This window comes from Babylonia areolata, chromosome 31 (genome assembly GCF_041734735.1).
Source record: "Babylonia areolata isolate BAREFJ2019XMU chromosome 31, ASM4173473v1, whole genome shotgun sequence".
NCBI lineage: Eukaryota > Metazoa > Mollusca > Gastropoda > Neogastropoda > Buccinidae > Babylonia > Babylonia areolata.
In genome coordinates, this window is record NC_134906.1 from 30,022,794 (window position 1) to 30,036,980 (window position 14,187).

Below are 14,187 nucleotides of genomic sequence, written 5' to 3' on the forward strand. Positions count from 1 at the left end.
TTCAGGGCAAGTGTTTGTTTTTTTTGTTTTTTTTTTTTTTCTTTTTACAATTTGTTTCAGTTCCGTCATCAGTGACAATGGAAAACTAAAACAAAAATTCAATGAAAAAAAGGACGGTGCATTTTGTGAATCTGCCCGGACATATCCACTGCCCAATTCCACAGCAGGTTCCTGGCAGTCCGCTGAGAGGAGGGTGTGGGTAGAAATAACATCAAAATAAAATATGTCATAATACAATGGAAAAAAAAACCAACATAAAGAGAGAGTAAGCACAAACTGTTCTCCCAAGACATCTCTCCCGTCTTAAAGCTCGTCCATTCTGGACAATAAGTCTTTTGCTTCTCTACACTCTCCCGTCTTAAAGCTCGTCCATTCCAGAGAACAAACCTTTTGAGGTCAGTCGAAAAGAAAAAAAAAAAGAGATTAGTCTGCCCCCCTCCACCGCCACATCCTCAACTCTCCGGGCTCTCTCGACAAACTTTCAGGCGCTTCCTGGCCGTGACGTCAGACTTGTTTGGATATTGTCCAGTCCACACACTCCAGAGACTGTGACGTCAGACTGGATATTTTCCCATCCACACACTCCACAGACTGTGACGTCAGACTGGATATTTTCCCATCCACACACTCCACAGACTGTGACGTCAGACTGGATATTTTCCCATCCACACACTCCAGAGACTGTGACGTCAGACTGGATATTTTCCAATCCACACACTCCACAGACTGTCAGTGCTGAATGACATGTTCTTCCATGGGTTGCTGGTGCTGACAGTCTCTCTCCCTCTCTGTGTCTGTCTCTCTGTCTCTCTCCCTCTCTGTCTGTCTCCCTCATGTTTTTTCTCCGGTCTCTGTCTCTCTCTCTCTCTCACACACGGCGCTCCTCTCTCTGCCCCCTCTCCTCCCTCATCACCCACTCTCCTGACCTGATGACACAACACCGTCCCCCCCCCCCCACAACCAGCACAACCACCACACACACGCTGTCACAGTCACGATGTTGAAGGTGGAGAATCTGCTTCATGGAACTCCCAACTCGGGTCACACCACACAATTCACAGGCGAGGCGAGCAAGGGTGGGGGTGTGTGGAGGGGTGTGGTGTGTGTGTGTAGTTATCCCACCACCCCCATCCACCACTCCTCCTGCCCTCTGTGTGTCTGTCAGCTGAATGGAGGCGATGTTGAAGGTGGAGAATCTCCTTTAATGGAACTCAGAGCTTGGGATCTCTTCACAGAATTCACAGAAGAGGCGCGAGGGGTAGGGTGTGTGTGTGTGAGGGCGGGTGCGTGTGTGTGTGTGTGTGTGTGTGTGTGTGTGTGTGTGTGTGTGTGTGTGTGTGTGTGTCAGTTGATGGAGGCGATGGTGGAGGAGAAGAGCTCAGTGATGGAGCTGGAGCTGTGGTCACCCCCAGAGTCCATGGCGCTGCCCTGAAGGTCGCACAGCGAGGGGGTGGAGCTGATGTCAGACAGGGCCGGGGACCTCGTGTTGGACATGTCCGTCAGCGACCCTCCGCCCCCTCCCCCTCCCTCCTTCCCCCCTCCCTCCTTCCCGTCGGCTCCCGAGGGAGAGGTTGCGGCCCCTGATCCTGGCGGCTTGTCTGACTCTTGCTGTTGTTTCAGGAGGTTCCTTCGGTACTTGGCCCGAGCGTTCTGAAACCACACCTGTGGGGCAGAGAGAGAGACGGTCAGTGAGTGGTGTGTGGACAGTGTGAGTTGTCACTTCATACATCATGTAGTAGGACACAGAGAGAGAGAGACGGTCAATGTGAGTGGTGTGTCGACAGTGTGAGTTGTCGCTTCATACATCATGTAGTAGGACAGAGAGAGAGAGACGGTCAATGTGAGTGGTGTGTGGACAGTGTGAGTTGTCGCTTCATACATCATGTAGTAGGACAGAGAGAGAGAGAGACGGTCAATGTGAGTGGTGTGTGGACAGTGTGAGTTGTCGCTTCATACATCATGTAGTAGGACAGAGAGAGAGAGAGAGAGACGGTCAATGTGAGTGGTGTGTCGACAGTGTGAGTTGTCGCTTCATACATCATGTAGTAGGACAGAGAGAGAGAGAGACGGTCAATGTGAGTGGTGTGTCGACAGTGTGAGTTGTCGCTTCATACATCATGTAGTAGGACAGAGAGAGAGAGACGGTCAATGTGAGTGGTGTGTGGACAGTGTGAGTTGTCACTTCATACATCATGTAGTAGGACACAGAGAGAGACGGTCAGTGTGAGTGGTGTGTGGACAGTGTGAGTTGTCACTTCATACATCATGTAGTAGGACAGAGAGAGAGACGGTCAATGTGAGTGGTGTGTGGACAGTGTGAGTTGTCGCTTCATACATCATGTAGTAGGACACAGAGAGAGAGAGAGAGAGAGAGAGAGACGGTCAATGTGAGTGGTGTGTGGACAGTGTGAGTTGTCGCTTCATACATCATGTAGTAGGACACAGAGAGAGAGAGAGAGAGAGACGGGTCAATGTGAGTGGTGTGTGGACAGTGTGAGTTGTCGCTTCATACATCATGTAGTAGGACAGAGAGAGAGAGAGACGGTCAGTGGGAGTGGTGTGTGGACAGTGTGAGTTGTCGCTTCATACATCATGTAGTAGGACACAGAGAGAGAGAGACGGTCAGTGTGAGTGGTGTGTGGACAGTGTGAGTTGTCGCTTCATACATCATGTAGTAGGACACAGAGAGAGAGAGAGAGAGAGAGAGACGGTCAATGTGAGTGGTGTGTGACAGTGTGAGTTGTCGCTTCATACATCATGTAGTAGGACACAGAGAGAGAGAGAGAGAGAGAGACGGTCAATGTGAGTGGTGTGTGGACAGTGTGAGTTGTCGCTTCATACATCATGTAGTAGGACAGAGAGAGAGAGAGACGGTCAGTGTGAGTGGTGTGTGGACAGTGTGAGTTGTCGCTTCATACATCATGTAGTAGGACACAGAGAGAGAGAGACGGTCAGTGTGAGTGGTGTGTGGACAGTGTGAGTTGTCGCTTCATACATCATGTAGTAGGACACAGAGAGAGAGAGACGGTCAGTGTGAGTGGTGTGTGGACAGTGTGAGTTGTCGCTTCATACATCATGCAGTAGGACACAGAGAGAGACGGTCAATGTGAGTGGTGTGTGGACAGTGTGAGTTGTCACTTCATACATCATGTAGTAGGACACAGAGAGAGAGAGAGAGAGACGGTCAATGTGAGTGGTGTGTGGACAGTGTGAGTTGTCACTTCATACATCATGTAGTAGGACACAGAGAGAGAGAGAGAGAGACGGTCAATGTGAGTGGTGTGTGGACAGTGTGAGTTGTCACTTCATACATCATGTAGTAGGACACAGAGAGAGAGAGAGAGAGACGGTCAATGTGAGTGGTGTGTGGACAGTGTGAGTTGTCACTTCATACATCATGTAGTAGGACACACAGAGAGAGACGGTCAGTGTGAGTGGTGTGTGGACAGTGTGAGTTGTCACTTCATACATCATGTAGTAGGACACACAGAGAGAGACGGTCAATGTGAGTGGTGTGTGGACAGTGTGAGTTGTCGCTTCATACATCATGTAGTAGGACACAGAGAGAGAGAGAGACGGTCAATGTGAGTGGTGTGTGGACAGTGTGAGTTGTCACTTCATACATCATGTAGTAGGACACAGAGAGAGACGGTCAGTGTGAGTGGTGTGTGGACAGTGTGAGTTGTCGCTTCATACATCATGTAGTAGGACAGAGAGAGAGACGGTCAATGTGAGTGGTGTGTGGACAGTGTGAGTTGTCGCTTCATACATCATGTAGTAGGACACAGAGAGAGAGAGACGGTCAATGTGAGTGGTGTGTGGACAGTGTGAGTTGTCACTTCATACATCATGTAGTAGGACACAGAGAGAGAGAAACGGTCAATGTGAGTGGTGTGTGGACAGTGTGAGTTGTCACTTCATACATCATGTAGTAGGACACAGAGAGAGAGAGAGAGACGGTCAATGTGAGTGGTGTGTGGACAGTGTGAGTTGTCGCTTCATACATCATGTAGTAGGACACAGAGAGAGAGAGAGAGACGGTCAATGTGAGTGGTGTGTGGACAGTGTGAGTTGTCGCTTCATACATCATGTAGTAGGACACAGAGAGAGACGGTCAATGTGAGTGGTGTGTGGACAGTGTGAGTTGTCGCTTCATACATCATGTAGTAGGACACAGAGAGAGAGAGACGGTCAATGTGAGTGGTGTGTGGACAGTGTGAGTTGTCGCTTCATACATCATGTAGTAGGACAGAGAGAGAGACGGTCAATGTGAGTGGTGTGTGGACAGTGTGAGTTGTCACTTCATACATCATGTAGTAGGACACACAGAGAGAGAGACGGTCAATGTGAGTGGTGTGTGGACAGTGTGAGTTGTCACTTCATACATCATGTACATGAACAACAGAGCATTCAGCAAACACAAGGAATTACGTATGTCGTGCTTTAAGGCGTATGGTAAATCACAGTCAAGTACACTGTGTGTGTGTGTGCGATTTGGAAAAAGGAGAAGGAGGAGAAGAAAGAGGAGGAAGAAGAAGGAGGAGGAAGAAGGAGGAGGAGGAGGAGGAGGAGGAGGAAGAGTAAGAGGTAGAGGAGAAGGAGGAGAAGAAAGAGGAGGAGGAAGAAGGAGGAGGAGGAGGAGGAGGAAGAAGAGGAAGAGTAGGAGGTAGAGGAGAAGGAGGAGGAGGGGGAGGAAGAGGATAAGGGGGTCGAGGAGGAGGAAGAGGAGGAAAAAGAGAAGAACGAGGAAGGGAGGAGGAAGGAAGAGGAAGAGGAGATGCAGAACACTCTTGACGCAGAAAGGAGGAAAATGAGACAACAGATCAGAAAGGAGGAAAACAAGACAACAGATCAGAAAGGAGGAAAATGAGACAACAGATCAGAAAGGAGGAAAATGAGACAACAGATCAGAAAGGAGGAAAATGAGACAACAGATCAGAAAGGAGGAAAACAAGACAACAGATCAGAAAGGAGGAAAACAAGACAACAGATCAGAAAGAAGGAAAATGAGACAACAGATCAGAAAGGAGGAAAATGAGACAACAGATCAGAAAGGAGGAAAACAAGACAACAGATCAGAAAGGAGGAAAATGAGACAACAGATCAGAAAGGAGGAAAACAAGACAACAGATCAGAAAGGAGGAACATAAGACAACAGATCAGAAAGGAGGAAAATGAGACAACAGATCAGAAAGGAGGAAAACAAGACAAAAGATCAGAAAGGAGGAACATAAGACAACAGATCAGAAAGGAGGAACATAAGACAACAGATCAGAAAGGAGGAAAACAAGACAACAGATCAGAAAGGAGGAAAATAAGACAACAGATCAGAAAGGAGGAAAATGAGACAACAGATCAGGATCGAAAGAATGAAAGAAAAGTCATGAAAAGGGGAGAGAAAACAGGGAAAAGGATAACGGTTTCTATTTTAACATTTAGCGTACAAAGATATACGAAAAAAAAGAAAAGATGAAATAAAATGAAGATGTATATAAAAAAAAAAAAAATAAAAAAAAATAAAATAAACATAAACCCATCCCACCCCTACCACCATCCCCCAAAAACAACAACAACAACAACAAAAAACAACAACAACAAAAAACAACAACAACAACAAAAAACAACAAAAAACAACAAAAAACCAACAACAAACAAACCACCAAACAAGCGAACAAGCAAGAACTTAAACCAGCTAACAAACAAACAAAAACCAGACCAAAAAAAAATCACGAAGGAAGAAAGGAAAGATTTTTCACTGTTGATTAGAAAAAACGCGAATGAAAAAAAGCCGCAAAGAATTCACACACAGAGAGAGAGAGAACTTAAAAACAACAAAATGGAAAACAACAAAACACACACACACACACACAAAAACAAAAACAAAACAAAAACAAAAAGACCACCATAAAATCAGCAACCAAGAAACGTGGAATTGGAAAGAGACAGAAAAAGAATGATAAAGTGGGGAGGGGGTGTTAGAAAGACAAGGAACGATTATTTCTTTTTAGGCCAAGGCATCACACACACAGAGACGCAGTAAAAAAAAAAAAAAAAAAAAAAAAAATCTTTAAGCAAAAAAAGCAGCTGACTTGAGAGAAGGACGGCAGCAGAGATTTGAAAGGAATTCTTTACAAAGCTGACTGGCCGCGTGTCGTTCCGGAACCACACCTTCACAGCATGGAACAGGCAGACCTAGCGGTGCACGTGGCTTTACCACACAGCACGTGCACTACGGAGCCACACCTTCCACTGACAGCACGGGGTGAGGGGGGGGAGGTGAGGGGACAGACACAAACACAGATAGACAGGGAGAGAGAGAGAGAGAGAGAGAGAGAGAGAGAATTAGACGGAGAAAGAGAGAGACAGACAGAGAGAGAGAATTAGGCGAAGAAAGAGAAAGAGAGAGACAGACAGACACAGAGAGAGAGAGAATTATACGGAGAAAGAGAGACAGACAAAGAGAGAGAGAATTAGGCGGAGAAAGAGAGAGAGAGACAGACGGACAGAGACAGAGAGAATTAGGCGGAGAAAGAGAAAGAGAGAGACAGACAGACAGAGAGAGAGAGAGCGAGAGAGTTAGGCGGAGAAAGAGACAGACAGACAGACAGACAGACAAACAGACAGACAGGCAGAGAGACAGATACAGAACAACAGAAAAAGAAAGACAGATAGTGAGAAACAGAGAGAGAATTAGGCGGAGAAAGAAAGAGGGAGAGAGGGAGACAGACAGACAGACACAGAAAGAAATGGAGATAGGGAGAGAGAGAGTCACACACACACACACACACACACACACACACACACACACACACACACACAGATAGAATTCGGTGGAGAGGAAGAGAGAGAGAGAGGGGGGGGGGGCGAGAGAGACAGTCAGGCAGAGAGAGAGAGAAAGAGAGACAGAGAGAGAGAGAGACAGAGCGACAGAGAGACAGACATGGAGAGAGCCAGAGATGGGATGGGAACTAGAGACAGAGGGAGAGCAGGGGAGAGACAGACAGACAGACAGAGAGAAAGAGAGAGACAGAGAGGGATCGAGATATATTTAGGCGGAGAATGAGATAGAGGGAGAGACACACACACACACACAGAAAGACAGACAGACAGAGAGATGGTATTTGAAGACACACACGACAAAACGGTTGGCAAATTACAGCTGGTAGTCTTGTGCACGTGCTGTGAAGAAGACCCATTTCCCCGAGTCCAGACAAAGGAGCCTCTTTGTTACACTGACAGCTGTTCATCCGCTAGCACTGACTCCGATGGCATCAGTCGGAAACAAAGCCCCATGTCTTCCATAACTGGGAACTCCAATCACTAATTCCTATATACAATACAACACAATACTGGGAACTCCAATCACTAATTCCTATATACAATACAACACAATACTGGGAACTCCAATCACTAATTCGTATATACAATACAACACAATACTGCGAACTCCAATCACTAATTCGTATATACAATACAACACAATACTGGGAACTCCAATCACTAATTCCTACATACAATATAACACAATACTGAGCAATGCACTGCAATGCACTGCAATACAGCACAACACAAAACAACCTCAACACAATACAACACGACACCACACAACCCAACCCAACACGAAACAACTTCAACACAATAGAATACGACGCAACAGAACACAACACACTTCAGTACCAGCACAATACAACGCAAACAAGAGAGGCAAGGCCTTCAAGATTCACTTGTGATACACTTTTTAAAAAAAATCCAAGCTTTTTATGTATTGAGTATAATGCATTTACTGTTATATTTATATTTTTTATATTCTCTAAACTTGGCACTTTGATCTGATATTCGACCCAACAAAAGATCTATCATTATTATCATTTTTTGTTCAAACAGGAACTTCTTTTGCTAAGCAAGGAAGTTTTGTTTATTGCAAACGTTTTGGTGCAGACAGTAAAACAAGGGAAATTACTCTGCCGGGGGACTTAGTTTGCTTTAAACTGATCGTTCTCATCTTAAACATTACATTTTGAAATTATACTCAATACATAAAAAGCTTGGATGTTTTTTAAAAAGTGCATCACAAGTGAGTCTTGAAGGCCTTGCCTCTCTTATTTCAAAATGTAATGTTTAAGATGAGAAAGATCAGTTTAAAGCAAATTAACTCCCCTAGCATTACAGAGTAATTTCCCTTTTTACTATCTGCACCAAAACGTTTGCAAAATAAATAAAACTTCCATGCTTAGCAAAAGAAGTTCCTGTTTGAACAAAAAATGATAATAATGACTGCTCTAGCTGTTGGGTCAGAATATCAGATCAAAGTGCCAAGTTTAGAGAATACAAAAAATATAAATATAACAGTAAATGCAGTTTACGTATAATTAGGTTTCATTCTTTATTTTTTTGTGTGCCCATCCCAGAGGCGCAATATTGTTTTAAACAAGATGACTGGAAAGAACTGAATTTTTCCTATTTTTATGCCAAATTTGGTGTCAGCTGACAAAGTAGTTGCAGAGAAAATGTCAATGTTAAAGTTTACCACAGACACACACACACACACACACAGACAACCGAACACCGGGTTAAAACATAGACTCACTTGTTTACACAAGTGAGTAAAAAATGTCCACGTCTTTCAAACACACACCCCCCCCCCACCCCCCACTCCAAACTCCAACTCCCCAACCCCACCCTCCACACCTCTCCTTCACCCTCCATACCCACCACCACCACCGCCACCCATAACCCCTCCCCCCCTCCCCCCTCCCCCACACCTCCACAGGATCGGGTGACAGGAGTGAGGTCAGTGATCGAGGTTCAAGTCTCCTCCTCTTCCCCGGCACATGTTGACTGGAGCAGGCCGTAAAGGATCTTGACCAGGGGGCCACTTCACACCACGGGGAGAAAACTATTGAACCTGCACCCCCTCCCCTCCTCCTTGCCCCCTGCACCCCCCTCCTCCCCCTCCCCCTCCCCACACACACACTGGACATTGTGGCAAGTTCAGACTGGACACCCACACTTGCTGTGTTCAGACACGTTTTCTCTCCTCCATACCTCTCGTTTCCCCTGCACTGCTCCTACCCCGGGTACCCACCCCCCACCCCCCACACCTCTCTCTGCCTTCTGTGGCCCTGCTGCTCTGCAAACAGCTTTGTCCCGCCCCGTCTGTCTACCCGTTTCAGTACCCCCCCCCACCCCACCATCCACTGTGTGCCTGTGTTTTCCATGTCCCAACTATCTACCCCCGCTTTCCGATGTTGTGCACATGTTTAACACGCTGTAATATTATGGTCTGTCCTCTCCGTTCGTTCGTTCCATGTCTATCGCTTTCCATCAACTCTCTGTCTCTCTCTCTCTCTTTCCATCTCTCTTCCTGCATCCTCTCTCTCTCTCTCCCTCCCTCTCTCTCTCTCTCTCCCTCTCTCTCTCCCTCTCTCTCACCAAGGAAGAAAACATAGATAAAAAGGAAGGGCTAAATTTGGATGGTCAATCTCGACATTGTAATTATTTGATGTGTTCGTATTGATATGATGGGTTTTGATGTTACATGCCTAAATATTTATATGATTTATATGTAATTTAGTATGTGTTTGTATTGATATGATGTGTGTCGGTGTTACATACGTAAATATTATTATATGATTTATCTGCACTTTGTTTTCTATGTACTGCTCAAACCTTGGAGACAAACGACTGAAAAAAGGGCACATTACTCCCCTGTCACATGTACTTTAAGCTAATGACAAAGAGCCAAAATGTCGCAGATCTCTTATTAGTTTATGTTGTTTCATTTCTGTTTTGTTTTTGTTTTTCTTTTCTGGTCCATTTAATCTATTTTGCACCATTTTGTTCTGATTAGTACCTACTATGTCATCAGAGCTTTTCAGCTAATGACATTAAACATTTCAGTGTTCAGTGTTCTCTCCATCTCTCTCTCTCTCTCTCTCTCTCTCTTTCTACCCGTTCAACATGACCCCCGACACACCCCACCCCAACCCCCCACCCACATCCCTCCACACCCTCCATCCTCATCCCCTCTGTCCCCCCCCCCTAGCCCCCACCCCTTCCAAATCTTCACCCTCAGTTCGGGGACACCCACAGCCTTGTGGGCAGATGACAATGGTGTCAAGGGAGAGAAGCGAGATGCCACAGCGCTCCGCAGAGTGGACCAGCAAATATTTGATCGACTCTTCAAGACTTCGGGCTCCCGTCTCCGTCAGTGTGTGTGTGTGTGTGTGTGTGTGTGCGTGTGCGTGTGTGTGTGTGTGTGTGTGTGTGTGTGTGAGGGTGGGTGGGTGAGCGGGGTGGACACAGCACTGACCGAGGCTTGGAGCGAGCCAGGGCCACTCGGGGTCACCCGCAGTGTGAGGGACGTGGGGGGGGGGGGGGGGGGGGGGGGGGCGGGGGGGGGGGAGAGGGGGTAGAGGTGGGGGCGGCATGCTCGGTTCCTATTGTCTGGATCCAGAACAGAACTTTCACATCACACACTTCACCAAAACTTATGGACCACTTCATCAGCAGAGACACAGAGAGAGAGAGAGAGAGAGAGAGAGAGAGAGACAGAGACAGAGACAGAGAGAGAGAGAGAGAGAGGGGGGGGGGGGGAATTTAGATTTGGCAAAGGCATTTGATCAACAAATTCGGTTTTCTCACTAAACAGTGAATAATCAAACGACAGGTGGACCATCAACAGCTTTGAAAAGTGCGTTTGAAATAATCGACGTTGTTACTAAAAATTGACCGTTATTCAGCGGTTTATAAAGGATAGCTGCGCATCTTTTATGTAAGAATAAATTGCAATGAAGTACTTGCGGTTATAAGTAGTACATTGGCTGCATGTGTGCCGTTTACCGAGGAGTATCAGTGGTTTCTTCATTACAATGGGAAATCATTTACAGCTGAGTCTTTTGTGAAGGACAAGGACTCTCAAACTAGGAGACAAAATTGCATTGGCTCTTAGTGCTGCAGCCTTGGGGGGCTAGCTGGCCTTTGGGGGAAATCATCCCCAACACCGACTGTCCTGAAACCCTCTTGGCCAAGAGAGTGGGGATGTAACTTGGGCAAGACACTCTACACTACAATCAAATTCTAGCCCAGATTGTCGGGACAGCAGTTACCTCCTCTGCTGTTCTGATGGTCACAGTCAGACACGACTGACTGTCATACAGCATCGCTTCCCCATGTTCTGGGAAGAAAACTGTGCGTGTTTCCGAATGGTCTTTCACTTTTTGCGAGCCGTGTATATATGGTGACGGGTCTGTTAGCAGACATTGGTGTGGGAACTCAGGACGTTGTGTGTGTGTGTGTGTGTGTGTGTGTGTGTGTGTGTGTGTGTGTGTGTGTGTGTGTGTGTGTGTGTGTGTGTGTGTGTGTGTGTGCGTGCGTGCGTGCGTGTCTATAAATGCCATTATACACCTGTGCCATAGTGTAAATCAATAACGGTACTTTACGAAGCATGAATGACTAGAGTGTGCACTACGTGTGTTTGTATGTGTGTGTGTGTGTGTGTGTGTGTGTGTGTGTGTGTGTGTGTGTGTGTGTGTGTGTGTGTGAAGAAAGTCATTCTTAGACTGTTTTGTCATATTTAAAAAAAATGACCGATGGATGTAAAGTTTAAGTGTGTTTTCATGGGTCAAAGATGGTCCTCACAGGTCTCTGTCAAACAAAGCAATCATGTCTGTTGTTTGTTTGTTTGTTGGTTGTTGTTGTTTTTGTTTGTTTTTTTTTGTTTTGGGTTTTTTAGATATGATGAAGAGTGAATGATTCGTCAAGACTTTCTCCAAGTAAGTGTTGTATTGAATGATTGAACAACAAGCTGCAGACATGTAACTAATACTACTATTGTCAGTAGGTATAACAGATGTATCTGTATCCAATATTCAAGACCACTGGGTCTAAAAGCAAAACCAGCCACGTGTCACGTGTATCCCCTAATGTTTCAGATGGTCAGCCAGTCTCCTGTGTTATATAACTGTCACAGCACGAACAGGGTGTCCACCATGCAAAGGAATAGCCACCAGAGGCAGAAGAGGAGGAGGAGGAGGAGGAGGGGGAGGAGGAGGAGGAGGGAGGGGAGGAATGCTAACCTCGTGGACCTACAGAAAGCACCTGTCAAAAGGAGGCCCTCCAATACAGGACCTGCTGAAGAAGGGGTGGGAGGGGGAGGGGGAAGGGGGAGGGGGAGGAGGAGGAGGAGGAGGAGGAGGCATACCATCCCATCTCTACCACAGGGGAGGGGCAGTCCAGCTCACAGTCTATTAACCCATCCTCCCAACCCCCTCCACACACACACACACACACACACACACACACACACACAGTATCCGTGGGGAGGAGTCACTCGTGACAAAACACACAACGGGACAGGGACAATACTGGTGGGGTGTGGGTGAGGAGGGGGAGAGGGAGAGGTAGGGGTGAGGGAGAGAGGATATTAGTGGTAAGGTGGTGGGGGCAGGAGTGGCAGAAGAAGCACTGGAGAACAGGAAAGAGCCAGTGTGTGCTTAAAGTGCTTGCCTGTGTCAAAGTTCATCAGCAAACATTATATTCGTCGGCTTCAAACCCGTTTTTTTTTCTATTCTTTCTTGGGAGTAGGTCCATTACTGGAGTACGGTGAACTGGAGGGAGAGGGAGAGGGTGAAGGGAGGAGGGGGGCAGAGGGAGGGGGACTGTGTTGTGAAGGGGAGGCTCATCTGAAAAAAAAAAGTGGAGGACGTCCATGACAGTAATCTCTCTCTCTCTCTCTCCTCTCTCTCTCTCTCCCTCTCTCTCTCTCTCTCTTCTTGATCAAAATATTCGTACACCACCCACGCCTACTCCCTCCTCTCTCTCTTTTCGATCAAAACATCTCTCTCTCTCCCTCTCTCTCTCTCTGTGTTGTGTGTGTGTGTGTGTGTGTGTGTGTGTGTGTGTGTGTGTGTGTGAGTGTGTGTGTGTGTCTCCATGGACTACACAACGACCTGTAAGGACAGTCTTTTCTTTTCGCAACAGCATTACAAAGAAAACGAAATATAATGATATCAAATGAAGGGACTGCAACAAAACGACTCAAGCGGAATTCGAAAAAACCACGAGACTTCTTGTGTCGTCAGTTTTGGTGTGGTGTGATAAGGTAAGGAACATCCCCTAGCCCGCCCTCCCCCCCACCCCCCTGCCCTTAGCTGCCCAAACTGTGCACCAGGAGAACCAACTCCCAGAGGGAGGGAGAGTGTGTGTATGGGGGGAGAGGGGTGGGGTGTGGGTGGTATTGTGTTCCTTTCGTCTGTCTAAATCACAGGGAGGGATATAGCGACGCAGAAGAGCAAACACGCACGTGCACACACACACACACATGCGAGCGCGCGTGTACAAACGCACACGCGCGCACAAATACACACACACATACATACACACACACATACACACACCCCCACACAAACACCTTAACACACACAGGCGCGTGCGTGCACACATCAACACGCATGTACACGCATATACAGATACACACACGCACGCACACACGTACACAAACGCACACAAATACACTCACTAACTACACACACACACACACACACACACACACACACACACATTCACTCACTCACTTCGCACACAGACACACACACACACACCCTCCTCCACCGCCCCCCACCCCACTGCCCCCCAATCCCCCCCACCCCCCACCCCCCACACCCCCGTGCACACAAAGCAGCAGCCAACACCTTCCTGAAACCTCAGCGCCATATTGACCCACAGCGCACTCCGCGGCGCGTGTAAACGGGCCTGTGAATGGACAGGCAAGACGTCTCTCCATGGTACGCGCTCCTCGATTGGCTGAGAAATAAAAATTAAAAAAAAGGCGGAGAGAGCGGGAGAGAGAGAGAGTGTGTGGGTGGGGGGAAGGCGAGGGGGAGGAGGAGACTGAGGATTGAAAAGGCGAGCGGAGGACAGAAACACGGCCGAGTTGGCAGAAAGGCCTCTCAACGTGGGCAAACACTTCACGTGGCCACGAACCCTTTTCTACGGACACTATGGGTGGTCTGCCCTTGCTGCAAGTTTTAGCATTAATATATATATTTTTTTATCTTTCCCTTGGAGTAAGTTCTTTTAAGAGGGTGGGTGTGACGGAGGGGGGGGGAGAGAGTGAGAGAGAGACAGAGGCAGACAAAGACAGAGAGACAGACAGATAGAGACAGACAGAGGCCAACTGGGACAGAG

The 14,187-nt window shown here is 47.2% G+C and overlaps 1 protein-coding gene across 1 annotated transcript in view; it reads right to left on the minus strand.

Annotated features, from left to right (window-relative positions):
* Positions 1-1,344: 1,344 nt before the first annotated feature.
* LOC143275966 (uncharacterized) overlaps positions 1,345-14,187 on the minus strand; it is a 14,118-nt gene continuing 1,275 nt past the window's right edge. Inside the window, exon 2 of the mRNA XM_076580324.1 lies at positions 1,345-1,662. Within this exon, the coding sequence (XP_076436439.1) occupies positions 1,345-1,662 (318 nt within the window). The remainder of the gene's footprint in view (positions 1,663-14,187) is intronic.